This window comes from Carcharodon carcharias, chromosome 14 (genome assembly GCF_017639515.1).
Source record: "Carcharodon carcharias isolate sCarCar2 chromosome 14, sCarCar2.pri, whole genome shotgun sequence".
Classification (NCBI taxonomy): Eukaryota; Metazoa; Chordata; class Chondrichthyes; order Lamniformes; family Lamnidae; genus Carcharodon; species Carcharodon carcharias.
Window position 1 is genome coordinate 48649301 of NC_054480.1, and position 19660 is coordinate 48668960.

Here is a 19660-nt window from a genome sequence, read left to right on the forward strand (position 1 = left end):
TCTTCGCCTAAGACTACAAGTCTTTTTAATAGCAAACTTTAAGGTAACTAAAATAATTATATGAATGTTATGAGCAGATTGTGATTGAGGAATTGTGATGTTCACATTACAATGAAGCACTATAAGAAGACAGTACCTAAAATTGAATATCTTAGCTACTTAAAGAAGCATTTTGTGTTTTTTGATTTAAGTGAAAAACATGTTACTTCAACCAACATTATTATTATTCCGATCATCATCATGTGTGCTGTAACCAAAGGCAGGTGCTTAGCTCGTTGTCTGCTGATGCTTCACCCTGAACCAATCTACTTAACAGTTTTGCCAGTGCTTGTTTGCCATTGCCTCCCACTCTCAAGGACAGGGTGAGGAGGCAGTCCCAAATCTGCCTCAGCCAGAATGGGAATCAAACCCCATGTTGGTGGTGTTATTCTGAATGATATGCTACCGTCCAGCCAACTAAGCTAACCGGCCCCATTACTGCAATAACTTCCCATAAATTAATATGAATTTTAAATCTGGAAGCAATTCCTTGCAAAATCATTGATAACTGAATTGATCCTCAACAAAGGTACTCAAAGCAAAAACTCTGCAATCATCCAAGAAGCAGTTAAATGTTGTGCTGGAAGGATCATAGGTGTCCATGGAAGGTTGAGTCAGGTGGGCCAAGTAGACTCCTACCAATGCATTTATCTTTGTCTTTGTGAAATTAAATGATCAACCTCTTCAAAATGTGTAAGTGTTAACTTGGCAAGCCAACCTTCATGACATGGAACCTTGTTCAATGAGTATGTAGATCAGGGAACAGGATTCAAAGGTCAGCAAACTTTGCTAAATGTACCCACAAATTTATAAAGAACACAGCACTAACCTCAAACTTTTGAATGGGTTTAAGTTATATCAGAGGAATAAAGGTTTTTCTTTCTCAGCAGAATTTTAATGTACTTCACATAATATTGCACTGCTTTCTTTTTGTATGGGTAGATGTATGTCCATGTGAGTATGTATTTACTTACGTAACACAAGGAGCAAAGCTCCAAAGAAAAGACCAATAGCACCAGCACCTAAGGTAACTGATGTTGGACTTGAATGAGGGCAGGTACTTCCATTATTACAGTGACAGACCCATAGTTGGAGTGTGTTCTTAGTCCCCACACCCTCTCTATCTCTGATGTTTAAAGGTATGATGTAGTTTCCAATGGGAATTTTCTTCATTCTTACAAGTTTAACGGAATAACCTGTGATAAAGGTACCAAACTGTATTAGTAAGTGTGCCTATATAACAATAGATTAAAAGTTATGTACTTCTAATGAATTACTTATCATTACTAATTGATCAAACTAATTTGTCAGAATTCTTCTGAACTAAGAAGGTTTGCAGCGAACCAAGTTAATAAATTCGGATTCACAACCTACCAATCTCTTGATCTAATTTCCATTTTTCCTTAATATTTTGTTCATTGTCTAGAAGTTCAAAGTGAAATGGACCACTGAATGGATTCATGTCATCATCTTTTGCTGTAAGAGTGACATGCTGAATACCTCCATCATCACACATTTTTTCATATGTAGAAACCAAACGTGGCTTATTGTCATTGATATCCATCAACAAAATGTTTAAAGTACCACTTCCAGTTTGAGGGGGTCTCCCTAGAGAAAGGAAAATTGTATGAACAACAAATTGTGTTTGCAATAATTATAGAGTTAATAGTCTGTCACGCCTTTGACTCTCCTTATTTTAACCAATGATGATATGGCATCACTGATTGAAAAACAGGAAACTGCAGAGGCTGGAAATTGAATATGGCATCTGTATTCATCTAAATTTCCTCTTCATTCTTTTCAACCTTAAACATACTGTTCTGGGCAATCATCCTTCAACTTAAATCCTGACTGTGTTCAAATTAAAGGGCAGACGTAGTAATCAGGTTTTTCTGACTAGAAGTAAAGTTTAGGAAATGGATTTTCAACCACTAATTTAATTCAGGTGCTCCAGCAGGCCTGAAGTTTTAAAACCTGAACTCATTGAGAGACATTCTTCAGCAAATGTCCTTTTATATTTTATGTTCTTATACCACCCTCTCTAGGAATCACCCTCCAGACGCCAGATTTAAGTAATTATTTTTCAGAATTTTGCACCTGCAGAACTACGCATCTATTTCGTCCTTTTCTTCCACTTAATTCAGGCTTTGAAAACATAAATTTGGGCTGGGACTTTCCAACATGCCAATGTCGGGCATGTTTGGTGACATGAGAGGACAATATGTGCAATCAGTTTCACAATGGCATGAAACTACTTCACAATCATCCACTCAGGCTGCATATCCTACCATCGGACGTCAGGAGCCTCATTGTACTACATTTGCTTATCATTATTAGGCCAGCCTGCTGGAATCATCCCCCCACCCCTCCCCCCACCTCTGGATCATCCGTCCACATCGGCGGGAAAGCATACCAATGTGTTTCACAACGGCACATAAAAGGCATGCACTTGGTGAACTGCACTTTCAGAGGAGCTTGGAGGTAAGTACACAGCAACGATGTGCAGTACTCACTAGGGTCATCTTTTGGACTTCAAGCTTGAGGACGGCTGGCAGGCGGACAAGGGCAGCTCTGCCGTTTAGGCGACTTGTTGGGGGGTAGTGAGAAGGGCAGCCCTGCTATTGAATATAGCACACAAGCATTTGGGGTGGGGGGGGGGGGGCGCGGTAGAGTGGGTGAGGGAAGCGGCCAGACATTAGGGAAACCTATGTAAAGTGACCATTCCTCTGCAGCTGAGATAGTTCAGGTGCAGCCACATTGGTATGATTGGAGTCGGGCCTCTAGCTTATCTGCCCAGTCAACCAATGCAGAGGCATCAAAGTGCCACCAAGTGCTCCAGCACTTTTCACCCCTTTGGCACTGACTGCAAAGTCATGAGCATTTTAGTGGACTACAGAACAATTGGACGACTGCACACATTGTACAATCTTCTTGCTAAAGCTGGCCATGGAGCAGTCACTACTGGAGGCGCTCACAGCTCCCTGCAATGTCAACATCCCGGTTTGGACCTGTCTCCCGGATGGTTCAAGCTAATAGTGCAGCCTCTGAGAATGTCTGACTCCTGTCTGGCTAAGGGCAGCTCGCTTGCACTCTGTGATCATCTGAAGACCAATCACAGCACTCGCCCACACCCTCCACCGGCGCAAAGACACACACCTCGGTGGGACCTAGCTTTAGAATAGCCTCGGGATCACAATCTGGTGAGCACATCACGCTGTCTGATTCACAGCAGGCAGCGGCAGGGACTTCCCTGGTGTCCGGCACTCAGAGGACTGCTGGAGGCCAGAAATTTGCTGAGTCCAAGTCAGATGACAAGCCACTGGACTCTGTCATGTCACAGTTGCTGGAGTTGCAAAGGCAGGCTCGGGAACATCAGGAAGGGATGTCCACTGCACTCCTCAGATTGTAAGGCACAGTGGAGGAGTCTGTCCGTCTTCTCTGAGGTGATAGCGCCAGCATGCTAATGCACTGGGGTCAACACTGATAGGATGGTGGCTGCCATCAGGGTCATATCATAGTGATGCAGCCATGAAACCTTAGAAGCATCTGATCCTTTGTCTGCCTTTAGTACCTGAGCCCGTCAGGAGCACAGCATCACTGGTCACCGACACTGAAGAGGTGGAGGTCAGCCCCGTCTTAAAGGTGCTGAGAGCACAAAGAGAGAATGACGGAACTATGAGGCACCTGCCCACTACATTCTGACAGCAATGACAAGCACCGTCAAAGTGCAGGCATCAGCAATGTGTCCATGGACTGTGAGACCAGACCAACGCTGTAGTCTGAAGGCTGCACAGAGATCATGGAAGAGGCCATGGAATGAGATACCTGCATTTATCTTGTGGAGAAGGTTTCACCTCTGAATGACAAGAACACTGCTCATCAGAACAAGAAGTCATAGGAGACATTCTTGGGAATTTATTGACAATAGTGAACATTATGTGCAAGTGATTAACACCCGTACCCAGGCTACGCATCTAATTCTTCTTATGTTTCCTAACCCTGTCACTACGTCTTGATGCTCCCCGGACATCCACAGCAGAGGTGGAGGCAGCCTGCTGACTGCGATGTCCTGTCTCTGTGATGACTTTGGCGGGTGTCCTCTGGAGGGCCGAGACTTGGAGGGCCCCAGCCTGCTTTCGGGGTTCTGCTGTTTGGCAGTGGCACCCTCCTCGGCCTGTGGAGCTGGAGCTGCTGAGGACACAGGAAATGGGGATTCGGATGGACTGGTCACTCGCGGAGTCAGCTGGATGGATGGCCCCAGGGTGAGCACCTCATCCTCCTCAGTATGAGTGCCCGAGGGCCCCAGACTCACTCCTTGATCAGAATGAGAAACTGGAGTGAAATCGAGCTGCCTGGCATTCCCCCTCGCATACACACTTTTGGAAGCCAACTATGACATTAGCAATGGAGTTGAGCCCGCACTGCAGTGCAGGAGTGACATCCTGGACCAAGGTCTCCATGGTGGCTGCCATCCTACCAGTGTTGACCCCAATGCATTAGCATGCCGGAGCTATCGCCTCAGAGTGAAGACGGATGGACTCCTCCACCGTATTTTGAAATCTGAGAAGTGCAGTGGACATCCCTTCTTGATGATCCCAAGCTTACCTTTGCAGCTCCAGCAACTTTGACATGACTGAGTCCAGAGGCTCGTCATCTGACTCGGACTCAGCAAATTTCTGGCCTCCACCAATTCTCTTGAGTGCCAGGCACCAGGGAAGGCCCTGCCACCTCCTGCTGTGGATCGGACAATATGATGTGCGCACCAGATTGTGATCCTGAGGCTATTCTAAAGCTAGGTCCCACCAAGGTGTGTGTCTTTGCGCTTGTGGAGGGTGTGGGGATGAGCGCAGTGATGGGTCTTCAGGGAGGGTGCCTCCAGATTTCTCTTCAAGGGTTTCTTCGGGGCTTGATTGGAGTATAATCTGGGAAAATGTGAATGTGTCCATTTTGGCAAGAAGAATAGAAAAGCAGCCAATTATTGTGGAAAGAGATTGCAAAACTCTAAAGTACAAAGGGATCTGGGTGCCCTGGTACATTAATCACAAAAAGTTAATATGGAGGTACAGTAATTGATTCAGAAGGGAAATGGAATGTTGTTGTTTATTGCAAGGGGAATGGAATATAAAAGTAGGGATATTTTGCTACAGCTGTACAGTTGGTGAGACCACATCTAGAATACTATCACAGTTTTGGTCTCCTTACTTAAGATAGGATACAAACGTGTTAGAAGCTGTTCAGAAAAGGTCCACTCAGCTGATCCCTGGGATGGAGGCTTAGCTTACGAGGAAAGGTTGGACAGGCTGGGCTTGTATCCATTGGAGTTTAGAAAATTGAGAGGCGATCTCATTGAAATGTTTAAGATCCCAAGGAAATTAACAGGATGGATGCTGAAAGGATGTTTCCTCTTGTGGGAGAGACTAAAACTAGGGGACACAGTTTAAAAATAAGGGGTCTCCCATTTAAAACTGAGCTGAGAAGAAATTGTTTCTCGATGAATCTTTGGCACTCTTTTCCCAAGAGACCAGTGGAGGCAGGTTCAATGAATATTTTTTAAGGAAGAGGTAGTTTGATTCTTGACGAACAAGGGCATCAAAGGTTATCAGGGGTAGGCAGAATGTGGAGTTGAGGCCACAATCGGATCAGCCATGATCTTATTGAATGGCAGAGCAGGTTCGAGGGTCCAAATAGCCTATTCCTTCTCCTGAGTTGTATGTTTGTCTGTATGTTCATATAGCAAATTTGCTACATTTGCCACACACCCCTTACTTGGGCATCACTTTTTCAGTGACAGAGGGCTGGATTTTCCCTTGGGATTTTGGATCCTGGCGTTGGGACCAAATGATATCCAAAGGCCGTACTCACTGGGAGCAAGACTGACAGCAATGTTCCCAGAGGTGGCCTCCTAATTGGCTGCCTCCAAGCTTGCCATCCTATTAAGGATGGTGGGTGCAATTCCAATGTTACAATCCAAATCAGCAGGCTGGCAGCTCTAGCACTTTGGCAGCCCCACTGGGAGAATTGGACTCTGCTCTGATAGGAGACCACTTCAACATGGGCGATGCGCACAGAGACAAAAATTTAGAAGTCAAATTTCAGAGGGGTCAAGACAGTAGGCTCTTCAGATCATAGGGGAATCCCCTCTGGTGGAAGTGTTTAGGCTGTAGTTGCGGCCTTTCCTGCTGGCAGCCCCCTCTGTGGGACATGGCACCACCAGTTCAAATCTCTCAGCCTACCACAGGGAGCTGCCTCCAGGGATTTGGCCCACCACCCAACCCATTGCAGAACCTGTTCCATTGGTGGCAAAATGCAGGTGGTGTTGCAAAATAGCTCCAAATTGGGGTGTTAATTATGTAAATTGGCTCACCAACTCCGTACAGTGTGAAGTCAATACTTCCCCAGGGGCAGGAATGCATTGGAAAACCACTCCAGCATGGTTCACCTCTGCCCACTCCCCACCTGCCTCTAAATTCACTTCTAAAAGTGCATTTTTCTGGTACCCAAGTTCCAAAAGCTGCAGGTCTTCACATCTATACCTACAACATCAGTAATATATAATTATATTTGAATTACTGTTATCAAATTTTACCTTCAGTTTTGAAGGCTGGAGTAAAACCTTTTCATGCTGGGCAATACCTATATACTTCCATCTTAATGTTTTTTTCATAGTTTACAGAAAAAATAATAAATAAATCAGACAACAGAAAAACTAACAGCTTATGCAGAAATAAACAAATTGCTAGGAATTATACTAGTGTGCTCAATGCTCATAGAAACTGTGATACATTAGTGATAGAATGACCTTTTGATCAATACAGTTACTCACTCTTATTTCAACTAAAAACAGTCCTGAAGGGTCTGCTATAATATTAGTCATAATTGCAAGGAAAAAGGTCGACCAGGAGAGCAGGAACATTTGGAAATATTGCGATGATTCAAAAATCCCAGCAAGATTATTGATTGCACTGTTGTCAACCATGGATCAATGGTAGCAATCATGGATCTCCAAAAGCACTGCAACTTGCATGTTCATTATTTATGCTTTTCAAAGTGATTATTTATGTGAGCAATTTGGCTCAAAATTCAGCGAGTCTTCCAGATGGTAATAGTACCAGCCCCTTTCATTCACTTGTCTCCTTTCAATGGAGTAGCAATGAAATTGTTGCTTCTACCATGTTTTGATGCATCTTCACAATAGATGACTGAGTTATTAAGCAAATGTTCTTGGTTATGGCTTAGAAAGATATAATGGCATTGAAATGTAATAACGTCCACCTTCACAGCAATAGCAGAACCTATAGTGAAACTTGTCTGCAGGCCAGGCTTAAGAAAATGTATTAGCCCTGTTGAAATATAGATAGAAAAGTCAGATTTCTCCTAATACCTAAGAATAAATACCTGAATGTGTGTACTCGCACTTTATGGGCAAGGGTGAATGGAAGTCAAGAGTCTCAGATATAATCTCACCTGCCCTTCTTGCCTCATAGAAATTTTATTTTCTTCATATAAAACTAGAAGAGTTATTTAGAATCCACAAATAAATTCCCATGCTAGCTTATAATGAAAAATGGGTGTCTTAACTGCAAGTATAATAATGAAAAAGAAATGGGAGAAAAATCTCAGTGCAGGACATCAGGTCTGAACAACTGCAGGAAATAATGCAATTATCAAATGACAGGCTTCATTAGGCAGAAAAATAACACACCTTGGAACCTAAGGTAATTAATCACCACAACTTTAAAGAACAATTCTCTTTAGTATTGGGAAGCCAAAGGAATATTCATCTTGGAAGACATATTTGGGTAAGATAAAATTGCATAGATTTACATCAAATTAGGAGATATGGTAACAAATCTTGCACGTGCACAGCAAGGCCACATAAGTAGTTTGAAAGTTACCAAGTAAGACAAACCCACAATAGAAATTATCAACAACTCTGCAGTAACTGACAGTCTCAGAGAGTGACAAAGATGGTTACAGTGGAAAATAACAATGTCTCACTGGCAGAGTCAGAACTGCTCATTTGAGGATAACCCACATTGCTGAGAGAGTAACAGCACAATAATAGAAAAGCAATATGATCTTATTTACTGACATCTCAAACAATAATGACATCTAAAATGCAGCTTGTAAAGTGAACTAGTAGAATTGAAGGATGCAAAACAGTATTGAATATCGTAGCACATACTACAGTACCAATTGAAATATACAGACTTACCATCATCAACTGCATGAACAACAACTTTATAAATGCTTTCTTTCACATAAGGAGATTCGCGATCTAATACACAAACAGTTGTAACGACACCCGTCTTCTCATTAACAGTAACCCAGCCTTCTGGATCATAAGCCTTGACAAATCTTTCAGACAAAAAAAGTCATTAACAAAACTGCAATACTACATTCATAAAATGCAATGATCATCAGCCTTGATTTGAGTGTAACCATAACTATAAGAAAGAGTTAAACATTCATTTGCCTTGTGATATTTAATATAATTTTTAATAAATCTCCTGTGGCACTCTTTATGGAAAGTTGGATTATATAATAGCAGTTTGGGAAATATGTATGAGGAATAGTGAAGTGAAAAACTGAAGCATTGTTTTCATTATTTTCTCTAATTTTCAGCCAAAGCAGTCAATTGCTTCTAGATTTCAACCAGTCAGGAAAAGTGAATAGAATTAAAGTTCTGATTGGTTTCTGAGACATTTGCGGCAATTGCAATTTTGGCTACCATTAGGAAATCACAATCTTTTGCAATATTTGCCATGTTTTTTTTCTTTATTCTTTCATGGGATGTGGGCATCGCTGGCCAGCATTTGTTGCCCATCCCTAATTGCCTTTGAACAGATTGGCTTACTAGACCAGTCGCACGATAGTTCAGTCAGCGGGCGTGCACCAGAGTCAGCAGCACGCCTGCCAACAATTAAAAGGCCTATTAAGACCGTTAAATAATCAATTAAGGTAAATTTTGCACTGCTCATCCAACCTAACAATTGGTGAGCAGGTAAAAAGGCCAAGTGTCCTTTGCATTTTTTTTGGAAACCTCGGGATGAGGTTTCCAAAATTAAATAAAAATAAAATAAAAATTTTGCAATTGAATTAATAACATGTCCTTGCTCATGTGACAGTCACATGAGGGGACATATTTTATTACAATTTTTTTCGCTTTTATTTTTTGTTATATCTCTTCATCTCCCTGAGGCAGCTCCGTGCACCAGGGAGATCATGCAGTGCTCACTCACTCGGGCGAAGTTCATGCTTGGCCCACTTGGCCTCCTCCCCCCTTCCCACACAGATAGCGCTCAGCGCTGCTGCTCACGTTTCACGCTGGCAGGCCAATTAAATTGCAGTGCAGTGCCAGTTGTGGGCAGTTTCCTGACTGCCCCCACCCAGCCCGCCTACCCAGGGCAAAATTCTGCCCGAAGCATGGTCTAACCCTGGTTCTGCACAAGTTTAACATAACTTCTCTGTTTTTCAATAATATCCATCTTGATGTGAACCCCAGTGCTTTGTTTGCTGTTTCAATGATCTTTTAACCTATATCTCCCCGTTTAATAGTTAATGGATCTGTATTCCAAGGTCACTCAGTTCCCATATCCCATTTAGACTCTTATTTTCCGAGAAGTTTTTGATCTCCTTATCCTTCCTACCAAAATGCACTACCTCACCCTTAACTATATTGAAATTCATTTGGCAATTGCAGGCCCATTTTGCAAGTTTGTTAATGCATTCCTGTATTTTGCTGCAATCTTCCTCTGCACTAACTGCATTGCCCAGCTTGGTGTCATCTGCAAACTTTGAAATTATATTCCAAATCATTTATCTAAATGGTGAACAGCAATGATCCCAGCATCGGTCCTTGTGAAACACCACCAACCCCACCTTTTGCCAGTCTGATCCTACCTAAACCTTTATTCTCAGGTTTCTGTTCAGCAGGTTGCTATCCATGCTTCTAACTTTCCCCGGACTTCAATCATGAGGCTACAATGTGGTACCTTATCAATGGCTTTTTGGAAGTTCAAATATATTACACAAACTGCATTAACCTCATCTGCCCTTCTTGTTAATTCTTCAAAGAATGTTAAAAGATTGATCAAGCATGGTCTTCCCTTTTGAAATTCATGCTGACCATTCTATTATATTTTCAGCTTCTAGAAGTCTCTCTATTACATCTTAGAGTAAGAATTCCATTACCTTTCCTAAGATCAACATTTGGCTAATTGGTCTACAGTTCCCTTTCTTAATATAGGAACCTCGATCGCTATCACTTTTTTTAAAACTATACACAGATGCAATCTATCTGGAGCAGGGGTTTTATTCTCTCCAAGTTTGAGTCATTTATCAACTATCTTCCCAACTTTCTATCTTAAGTGTCTTTATATCTGTTTTGTTTCCTTCTTCTAATGTCATGTCTCTTCCTTATTAAATACCCAGGCAAAGTAATAATTTAAAGTTCCTGCCATTTCACCAATATTTCACCAAAAGATGGTGGGATAGCTCAGTTAATTAAGAGTGGCATTAGTTCAGTACTGAGAGATGACCTTAGCTTGAAAGAGCAAGAGATTGGGTAGAGATAAGAAATAGTAAAGGTAAGAGGTCACTTGTAGCACTTGTGGGAGTAGTTTAGAGGCTCCCTAGCAGTAGTTACACTGTAGGGCAGAGCATACAGGAAGAAATAAATGGAGTGTGTAAGAAAGGTACTATGATAATCATGGGTAACTTTAATCTACATGTAAATTGGGAAAATCAGGTTAACAAAGGTAATCTGGGAATTGAGTTCACAGAGTGTTTTCAGGACAATTTCTGAGAGCAGTACATTCTAGAACCAACAAGGGAGCAGGATATCCTAGACCTGGTAATGTGCAATGAGACAGGATTAATCAATAACTTCATGGTAAAGGAGCTTCTAGGAGACAATGATCACAGCATGATAGAATTTCATGTTCAGTTTGAAATGGAAAAGTGTGGGTCCATAACTAGTGTTTTAAACCTAAATAAAGGTAAACATGAGGGTATGAGGGCAAAGCTGGCTAAGGTGAACTGGACAACTAGGTTAAAAGGTAGCACAGTAGAGTTGTTATGGCAGATTTTTAAGGAGATATTTAATAATGCTCAGAAAAGACTTATCCCAATGAAAAAGAAAGACTCTTTGAGAAGGATGCATTATCTGTGGCTAAATAAGGAAGTTAAGGATAGTACTAAATTGAAAGAAACACTGTACAAATCTGAAAAGATTATTGGTAGGTCAGCGGATTGGACAGATTTTAAGAACCAGCAAAGAGTGGTGATAGGGAGGGAGGGATAGAGAGAAACTTAATACAATCACCATCACCAGGGAAAGGATGCAAGAAAAACTATTAGACCTAAAGACTGACAAGGCCCCACGACTGAATGGCTTACATCCTAGGGTCTTAAAAGAAGTGGTGGCACAGACAGCAGACGCATTGGTTACAATCTTCAAAAATTCCTTAGATTCTGGAAAGGTTCCAGCGGATTGGAAAATAGCTAATGTAATACCTTTATTCAAGAAAGGATTGAGGCAGAAAGCAGGAAACTGTAGGCGGGTTAGCCTAACATCTGTCATAGGGAAAGTGCTAGAATCCATTATTAAGGAGGTTATAGCAGGATGCTTAGAAAATCACAATTTTATCAGGCAGACCCTTTGTGAAAGGGAAATCACGTTTAACTAATCCATTAGAGTTTTTTGACGAAGTAACATTCAAGGTGGATAAAGAGGAAGCGCTAGATGTGTGTACTTGGATTTCCAAAAGGCAGCTGATAAGGTACAACATCAAAAGTTACTACACAAGATAAGAGCACGTGGTGTAAGGGATAACATATTGACATGGATAAAGGATTGGTTGGCTAACAGGAAGCAAAGAGTAGGGATAAATGGGCCTTTTTCAGATTTACAAGCTGTAACTAGTGGAGTGCCACAGAGGTCTGGATCCTCAACTATTTACAATGTATGTCAATGACTTAGATGAAGGGGCTGAATGTATGGTTACTAAATTTGCTGATGGCACAATGATAGGTAAGAAAATAAGTTGTCAAGAGGAGGTAGAGAGTCTAAAGAGGAATATAGAGCAGGTTAAATGAGTGGGAAAAAATTTGGCAGATGAATATAATATGGGAAAATGTGAACATGTTCACTTTAATGGGAAAAATAAGAAAGCAACATACTACTTAAATAGAAAAAAATTGCAGAACTCAGCGGTACAGATGGATCTGGGTGTCCTGGTACATGAATCTCATAAAGTCAGTATGCAGGTACAGCAAGAGATTAGCGAGGCAAATAGAATGTTTGTGTTTATTGCAAGGGGGATGGAATATAAAAGTAGGGAAGCTTTACTACAGCTGTACAGGGTCTTGGTGAGACCACATCTGGAGTACTGTATGCAGTTTTGGTCTTATTAAAAAATATATATAATTGCTTTAGAAGCAGTTCAGAAAAGGTTCACTGGAACCTTCCTGGGATCAAGGGGCTGTCTTATGAAGAAAGGTTGAACAGGTTGGGCCTATACTCATTGAAGTTTAGAACAATGAGAGGTGATTTCATTGAAATGTATAAGATCCTGGCGGTACTTGATAGGGTGGATATTGGGAGGATTTTTCCTCTTGTGGGGGAGACTAAAACTAGGGGACATAATTTAAAAATAAGAAGTCTCCATTTTAAGACAGAGATGAGGAGAAACTTTTTCTCCCAAAGGCCGTTGATGCGTGGAATTCTCTTCCTCAGAAAGCAGTAGAGGCCAGGTCATTGAATTTATTCAAGGCAGAGTTAGGCAGATTTTTGCTAGGCAAGGGAGTCAGGGGTTATGGGGGACAGACAGGAAAATGGAGTTGAGACCAGAACCAGATGATCTTATGGAATAGTGGAGCAGACTTGAAGGGCCCAATGCCCTACTCATGCTCCTATGTTCCTATATACCGCTGAGTGTGTATCTATTCATGGCCCTATCCCTATTCAGATTTTTCCTTTGGTTTTTATGTATCTGTCAAATACCTTAATATTCTTTTTTATATTCTTTGATGGTTTAATTTGTAGTGTCTCTGTGCCTTCCTAATTTGCTTTGATTTCTTTCCTGGCCTTTTTTATTCTCTTTGCCATCCTTTTTTTATTGTTGTCTATGTATTTAATGACAAGCCTTCTCTTTAGCTTTAATGTTGTCCTTAATTTTTTAATTAATGCATGATACATTATTACTGACTCGTCTGTTCTCAGTGGCTATATTTCTCCTGATCTCAATTGATTACCATTTAAATATTTTCCACCGCTGTTCCATTTCTTTGTCAGTAAATGTATCCAGTTTTCTTTCTCTAGATCTGGTCCCATCTTCTTAAAATCATTTTTTTCCAGTTTATTACTTTGGCCTTTATCTTACTTATGTTATTCTCATTATTCTCACTCATTACCTTAAACTATATTTTATTGTGATAATTATTGCCTAGATATTCCTCTATGCTTATCTCTCGTAACTTAACTCTTAACACTAGCTCAATTTTCATCATTAGACCCAGCAGCGTTCTTTCTCTTGTTGGACATTTTTATACATACTAGGTAAGAAAGGAATCCTACACACATAATAAAAACTCAGACCTATACCTTTTGTTCCTAACTCTCTTTGCCAGTTTGAGACAGTTAAAATCTCCCATGATTATTATTTTGTATTTAGTTCACATATTTACTTACATATTGTTGCAAATACCTGATTTCATAATTCATACATTTTAGAAAATAACTTAGTTTAGGAATTGAATTTAAATGTAGATAATTTAAAACATTTGGTTGAGGAACTGGTAAACAGATATGGGGTAATTAGAGTTTTAGAGTTCAGAGGGTCTTTATATAATATGGTCAAAGTTGGAAGTAGGAAAACTTGAACAATGGATGACCCATCTTTGAGCATTTGGTTAGAACAAAAGATCAACTGTTATTTCAGTAAGAGATTTAGATTACTCATATTGTTCCCAGATCGAAGAAGCTAAAAGCACATTTGTTAACAAGTGGTTTCCTGGTAGAAGCAGCAAGTCTGGAAAGAGGGCTGTTAATTCCATTAGAGATATAAATTATTTGTGTGGGGGTTGTTTTGAAGGTAAAAGATACTTGATTTACATATCTGTTTGAGAGCATCCCAAGTGAAGGTGAGCGCCCCAGAGAAGATACCCTTTTGTGTTTTTTGTTTCTGAGAGAAACAAGCAGTCAGCTTGAAGAAGGCAGGAAGAGAGGATTTGCCAGAAGCTGCAAAGCAGCTGTGGAACCCTAAGTTGTACAAGTTGTCGATGGAGAACACAGCCTTTTTTTATATACATCCATGGGGTGTGGGCATCGCCACCTAGGCCAGCATTTATTGCCCATCCCTAATTGTTGCCCTTGTTGCAGTTAAGGGTCAACCACATTGCTGTGGGTTCTGCCAGACCAGGTGAGGATGGCAGATTTCCTTCCCTAAAGGACATTAGTGAACAAGATGGGTTCTTACAACAATCAACAATGGTCTCATGGTCATCATCAGGCTTTTAATTCCAGATTTTTTCTATTGAATTCATCTGTCATGGTGGGATTTGAACCCGGGTCCCCAGAGCATTACTCTGGATCTTTAGAATACCAGTCTGGAATATCAGTGTGCTTGCACGTGAGCAGGGGAGAGACCTCATCCTGAATGAGACACAGCCAGAGTGAGTGCGGGTGTTGGCAATTTGGTGCACGGTGGTAATTGAACTGGTAAGTCTTTCTCTTTAATTTTTGGAAGTTCAGTAGTCTAGTTGAAAGGTTGGTAAGGTAGCTGACTCAGCTGACTGTGTGACAGTTAACTGTCAATCAACTGAAGCATGATTAGGGTCTGAATAGGTATTGATTACCATTTGAAGCTTAACTAGTGTGCGTCATCTCAGTTCACCTCAGCTGTATTTAAGAAAGGGACTATTAGAAGCACACTATCAGTGTACTTGCACACGAGCAGGGGAGAGACCTCATCCTGGAACAGACACAGCCAGAGTGAGTGTGGGTATTGGTAATTTTGTGCACAGTGGGAATTAGTTGCAGAGGGGAAGAGGTGCTCTTTGCATTTTTTCTTTACTATCCAACTTCTTAAATCTTCAGAGAGTGGTCTTGCCCTGCTGCAGCAGTAAAGGCTACAAGGGAGAGAAATAACTGGTAAGTAGTGGGTAATGTCAGGTGAGTATTTTCTACTTTTATCGCTTATAGTTTAAGGTCTTTTTGTGGTTTATAGTTTGTATATTCTGTAGTAACAAGGATGATGAAAGAAAGGCCCTAGAGTAATTGATTTAAAAGGTTTAATTTAAAGGGATAAGTCAAGGCAGGAGAGCTCAAAGCCGTGGTGTGCTCCTTGTGTTCCATGTGGGAATCCGGGAACATTTCCAGTGCCCGGGACCAATATGTGTGCATGAAGTGTCCAGCTTCAGCTCCTGGAAGCTCAGGTTTCAGAGCTGGAACGGCGGCTGGGGACACTGTGGAGCATCCATGAGTCTGAGAGCATCATGGATAGCACGTTTAGAGAGGTGGTCACACCGCAGCTGAAGGGACTTGAGGAAGGAAGGGAATGGGTGACCACCAGGCAGTCCAAGCAAAACAAGCAGATAGTTCAGGAGTCTCCTGGGGTCCCACTCACATATTGGTATTCCATTTTGGAGGCTAATGAAGGTGCTGGTTCCTTCAGGGAGTGCAGACAGAGCCAAGCTTCTGGCACCACAAGCAACCTGTCTGTATGGGAGGGGAGGAAGAGAGGAAGATCGATAGTAATAGGGAATTCTGTAGTCAGGGGAACAGATAAGTGCTACAGTGGCCATCAGTGTGACTCCAGGATGGTGTGTTGCCTCCCTGGTGCCAGGGTCCAGGATGTCACTGAACGGCTGCAGGGCATCCTGAAGGGGGAGATTAATAAGGCAGAGGTCATGGTACACGTTGGTACCAATGTGACATTGGTAGAAAGAGGGATGAGGTCTTGCATCAAGAATTCAGGGAGTTAGGCAGCAGATTAAAAAGCAGGACCTCTCGGGTTGTAATCTCTGGATTACTCCCAGGACCACATGTTAGCGAACTCAGAAATAGGAGAATAGCACAGATGAATACATGACTTAAGAGTTGGTGCAGGAGGGACAGTTTTAGATTCCTGGATCACTGGGACCATTTCTGGGGAAGGTGGAATCTGTATAAGCAGGACGGTCTACATCTGAGCCAGAAAGGGACTAACATCCTTGTGGATGGGTTTGCTAGTGCTGTTGGGAGGAGTTTAAACTCATTCGGCGGGGGGTGGGGGGGGACACGGAATGTTAGCAGAATAGGGACACATCATAATACAGTAAAACAATCACGTCAGAGGGAGTACAGCTGCATTAAGTTTCAAGGGAGTAAGGCAAGGCTGGATGGCCTTCACTTTAATGCCAGGAGTATTACAGGTAAAACGGATGAGTTAAGGGTGAGGATTGACAAGTGGAATTGTGATATAGTAGCCATCACAGAGACGTGGTTGAGGGAGGAGCAGGATTGGCAGCTCAACATTCCGGGATATAGAATCTTCAGGCGAGACTGGGGAGGAGGTAAAAGAGGAGGAAGCATTGCATTATTAGTTAAGGAGTCAGTTGCTGCAGTAAGGAGAGATGATATCTTGGAGGGGGCATTGAATGAAGCTTTGTGGGTAGAGTTTAGGAATAAAAAAGAGGCAGCCACATTGTTAGGTGTTTATTATAGACCCCCAGATAGTCAGCAGGAAACTGAGGAGCAAATATGTGCACAATTTGCCGAGGTGTGTAGAAACAATAACAATAAGGTAATTATATTTGGTGATTTCAACTTTCCCAACATTAACTGGGATAGACATAGTGTTCAGGGCTTAGATGGAGTAGATTTCTTGAAATGTGTACAGGAGAATTTTTTTGGACCAATAAGGGACGGCGCAGTGCTGGACCTAACTCTGGGGAATGAAGCCGGACAGGTGGCTGAGGCGGTGGTGGGGGAGCATTTTAGTTATAGCAACCACAACATGGTACAATTTCAGCTTGTTATGGACAAAGAAATAGACAAGTTGCAAACAAATGTTTTGGATTGGGGGAGAGCAGATTTTAGTAAAATAAGGCAAAGTAGACTGGGAACAGCTACTTGTGGGGAAATCTAAAGAAGAGCAGTGGGGGGGCATTCATAAAGGAAATGGGAAGGGTACAGGCTCAACATATTCCCTTTAGGGTGATAGGAAGGAGGAAAAAGCCCAGAAAAACATGGATGACCAGAGATATTTAGGTTATCATGAGAAGGAAAAGAGAGGCTTTTAGCAGTTACAAGGGAAGCAAATCAGCGGAGGCATTAGTGGAGTACTGAAAGTGCAGGGTGGAGCATAAGAAAGCAATTAGGAGAGCAAAGAGGGGATATGAGCAAGCTCTGTCTGGTAAAAGTAGGGAAAATCCCAAGATATTCTATAAGTATGTCAATGGGAAGAGGATAACCAGGGAAAGAGTAGGGACCAATGGGGCAATCTATGGGTGGAGCCATAGGACAACGGTAGAGTGTTGAACGAATACTTCACATCCATCTTCACCCAAGAAAATGAGGATGAAGGTATCGAACTCAGGGAGAGAGACTGCAAGGTTCTTGAACAAATTGATATAGGGAGTGACATGGTATTGGAGGTGTTGGCAGACTTAAAAGTGGACAGATCTCCAGGTCCAGATGACTTGTGTCCCAGGCTGCTGAGGGAGGTAAGGGAAAAGATCGCAGTGGCTCTGATCCAAATTTTTAATTCCTCTCTGGCCATGGCGGAGGTGCCAGTGGACTGGAGAACAGCTAATGTGGTTCCACTATTTAAGAAGGGTTGTAGAGATAAGCTGTGGAACTACAGACCAGTGAGTGTCACGTCAGTGGTAGGGAAACTATTGGAGAAAATTCTGGAGGAGAGAATCTATCTCCACTTGGAGAGGCAAGGTTTGATCAGGGATGGTCAGCTTGGCTTTGTCAGAGAGAGGTTATGCCTAACAAATTTGATTGAATTTTTTGAGGAGGTGACCAGGTGTGTAGATGAGGATAGTGCAGTTGATGTAGTTTATATGGATTTCAGCAAAGCCTTTGATAAGGTCCCACATAAGAGACTTATAAAGAAGGTAAATGCACAAGGGATACAGGGTAATTTGATAAGGTGGATTCAAAATTGGCTTAGTTGTAGGAGGCAGAAGGTGATGACAGCAGGCTGCTTCAGTGACTGGAAGCCAGTGTCCAGTGGCGTACCACAGGGATCTGTGCTGGGTCCCCCATTATTTGTCATTTACATAAACGACATAGTCATCTATGTGGGGGGGTAGGATTAGTAAGTTTGCGGATGACACAAAGATTAGCCGGGTGGTTAACAGTGAGGCTGAGTGTTTTGGGCTACAGGAAGATATAGACAGGTGGTCAAATGGGCAGATAAGTGGCAGATGGAATTTAACCCTGAAAAGTGTGCGGTGATACACTTTGGAAGGAGTAATTTGACAAGGAATTATTCAATGAATGGCATGACACTAGGAAATTTTGAGGAACAAAGGGACCTAGGCGTGTGTGTCCATAGATCTCTGAAGGTGGAGGGGTATGGTAGTGGGGTGGTGAAAAAGGCACTTGGGACACTTGCCTTTATCAATCGAGGCATAGATTACAAAAGTAGGGAGGTCATGTTGGAGTTGTATAGAGCCTTGCTGAGGTCACAGCTGGAGTACTATGTGCAATTCTGGCCGCCACATTATGGGAAGGATGTGATTGCACTGGAGGGGGTGCAGAGGAGATTCACCAGGATGTTGCCTGGGGTGAAACATTTAAGTTATGAAGAGAGGTTGGATAGACATGGGTTGTTTTTGTTGGAGCAGGGAAGACTGAGGGGTGACCTGATCGAGGTGCACAAGATTATGAGGGGCATGGACAGGGTGGATAGAGAGCAGCTGTTCCCCTTAGTTGAAGGGTCAGTCATGAGGGGACACAAGTTCAAGGTGAGGGGCAGGAGGTTTAGGGAGGAAATGTGAGGAAAAACTTTTTTACCCAGAGAGTGGTGATGGTCTGGAATAAACTGCCTGGGAGGGTGGCAGAGGCGGGTTGCCTCACATCCTTTAAAAAGTACCTGGATGAGCACTTGGCACATCATAACATTCAAGGCTATGGGCCAAGTGCTGGTAAATGGGATTAGGTTGGTAGGTCAGGTGTTTCTCACGTGTCAGTGCAGACTCAATGGGCTGAAGGGCCTCTTCTGCACTGTATGATTCTGTGACAACAGCACTCTGCCACTGCCTCCCCTGTCTGCGTCTGTCCTAAGCCAGGGCAGGGAATGTAGAGGGCATTAGAAACCAAGGGTGTTCCTGATTGTTAAATCACTAAGCATGAATTTAGTGAGCCCCAAGTTTGAGCTGAGAAGTCCATAGTCATGAGGTTTTACAAGAAAGTTGGAGGGTTGCATAGCCAAGAGCTAATGGAAGAATCTCCACAATTTCTTAAATCTTCAAGAATAGCTGGAACACTGAAGGGAAATCAAAGTGAATTGGGCCAGAGAGCTGTGGCACACTTGGTTTGAATCCAAGGAGAAGTGAATGAATTCTCAAAATCTTGAAATTTATAAGGAAACTTTTGGGTGGAGTTAGGAAATAAAAAGGGGAA

General features: G+C 42.2%; 1 protein-coding gene across 7 annotated transcripts in view; it reads right to left on the reverse strand.

The window, feature by feature from the left end:
• Window positions 1-19660, reverse strand: part of LOC121286796 (cadherin-like protein 26) — a 118740-nt gene that overhangs the window by 59774 nt on the left and 39306 nt on the right. For all 7 annotated transcript variants that reach the window (XM_041203840.1, XM_041203839.1, XM_041203843.1 and 4 more), the window contains 3 exons: window positions 8255-8397; window positions 1414-1647; window positions 1014-1235 (listed from right to left, as the gene is read on the reverse strand). In XM_041203840.1, the coding sequence (XP_041059774.1) occupies window positions 1014-1235; window positions 1414-1647; window positions 8255-8397 (599 nt within the window). The remainder of the gene's footprint in view (window positions 1-1013; window positions 1236-1413; window positions 1648-8254; window positions 8398-19660) is intronic.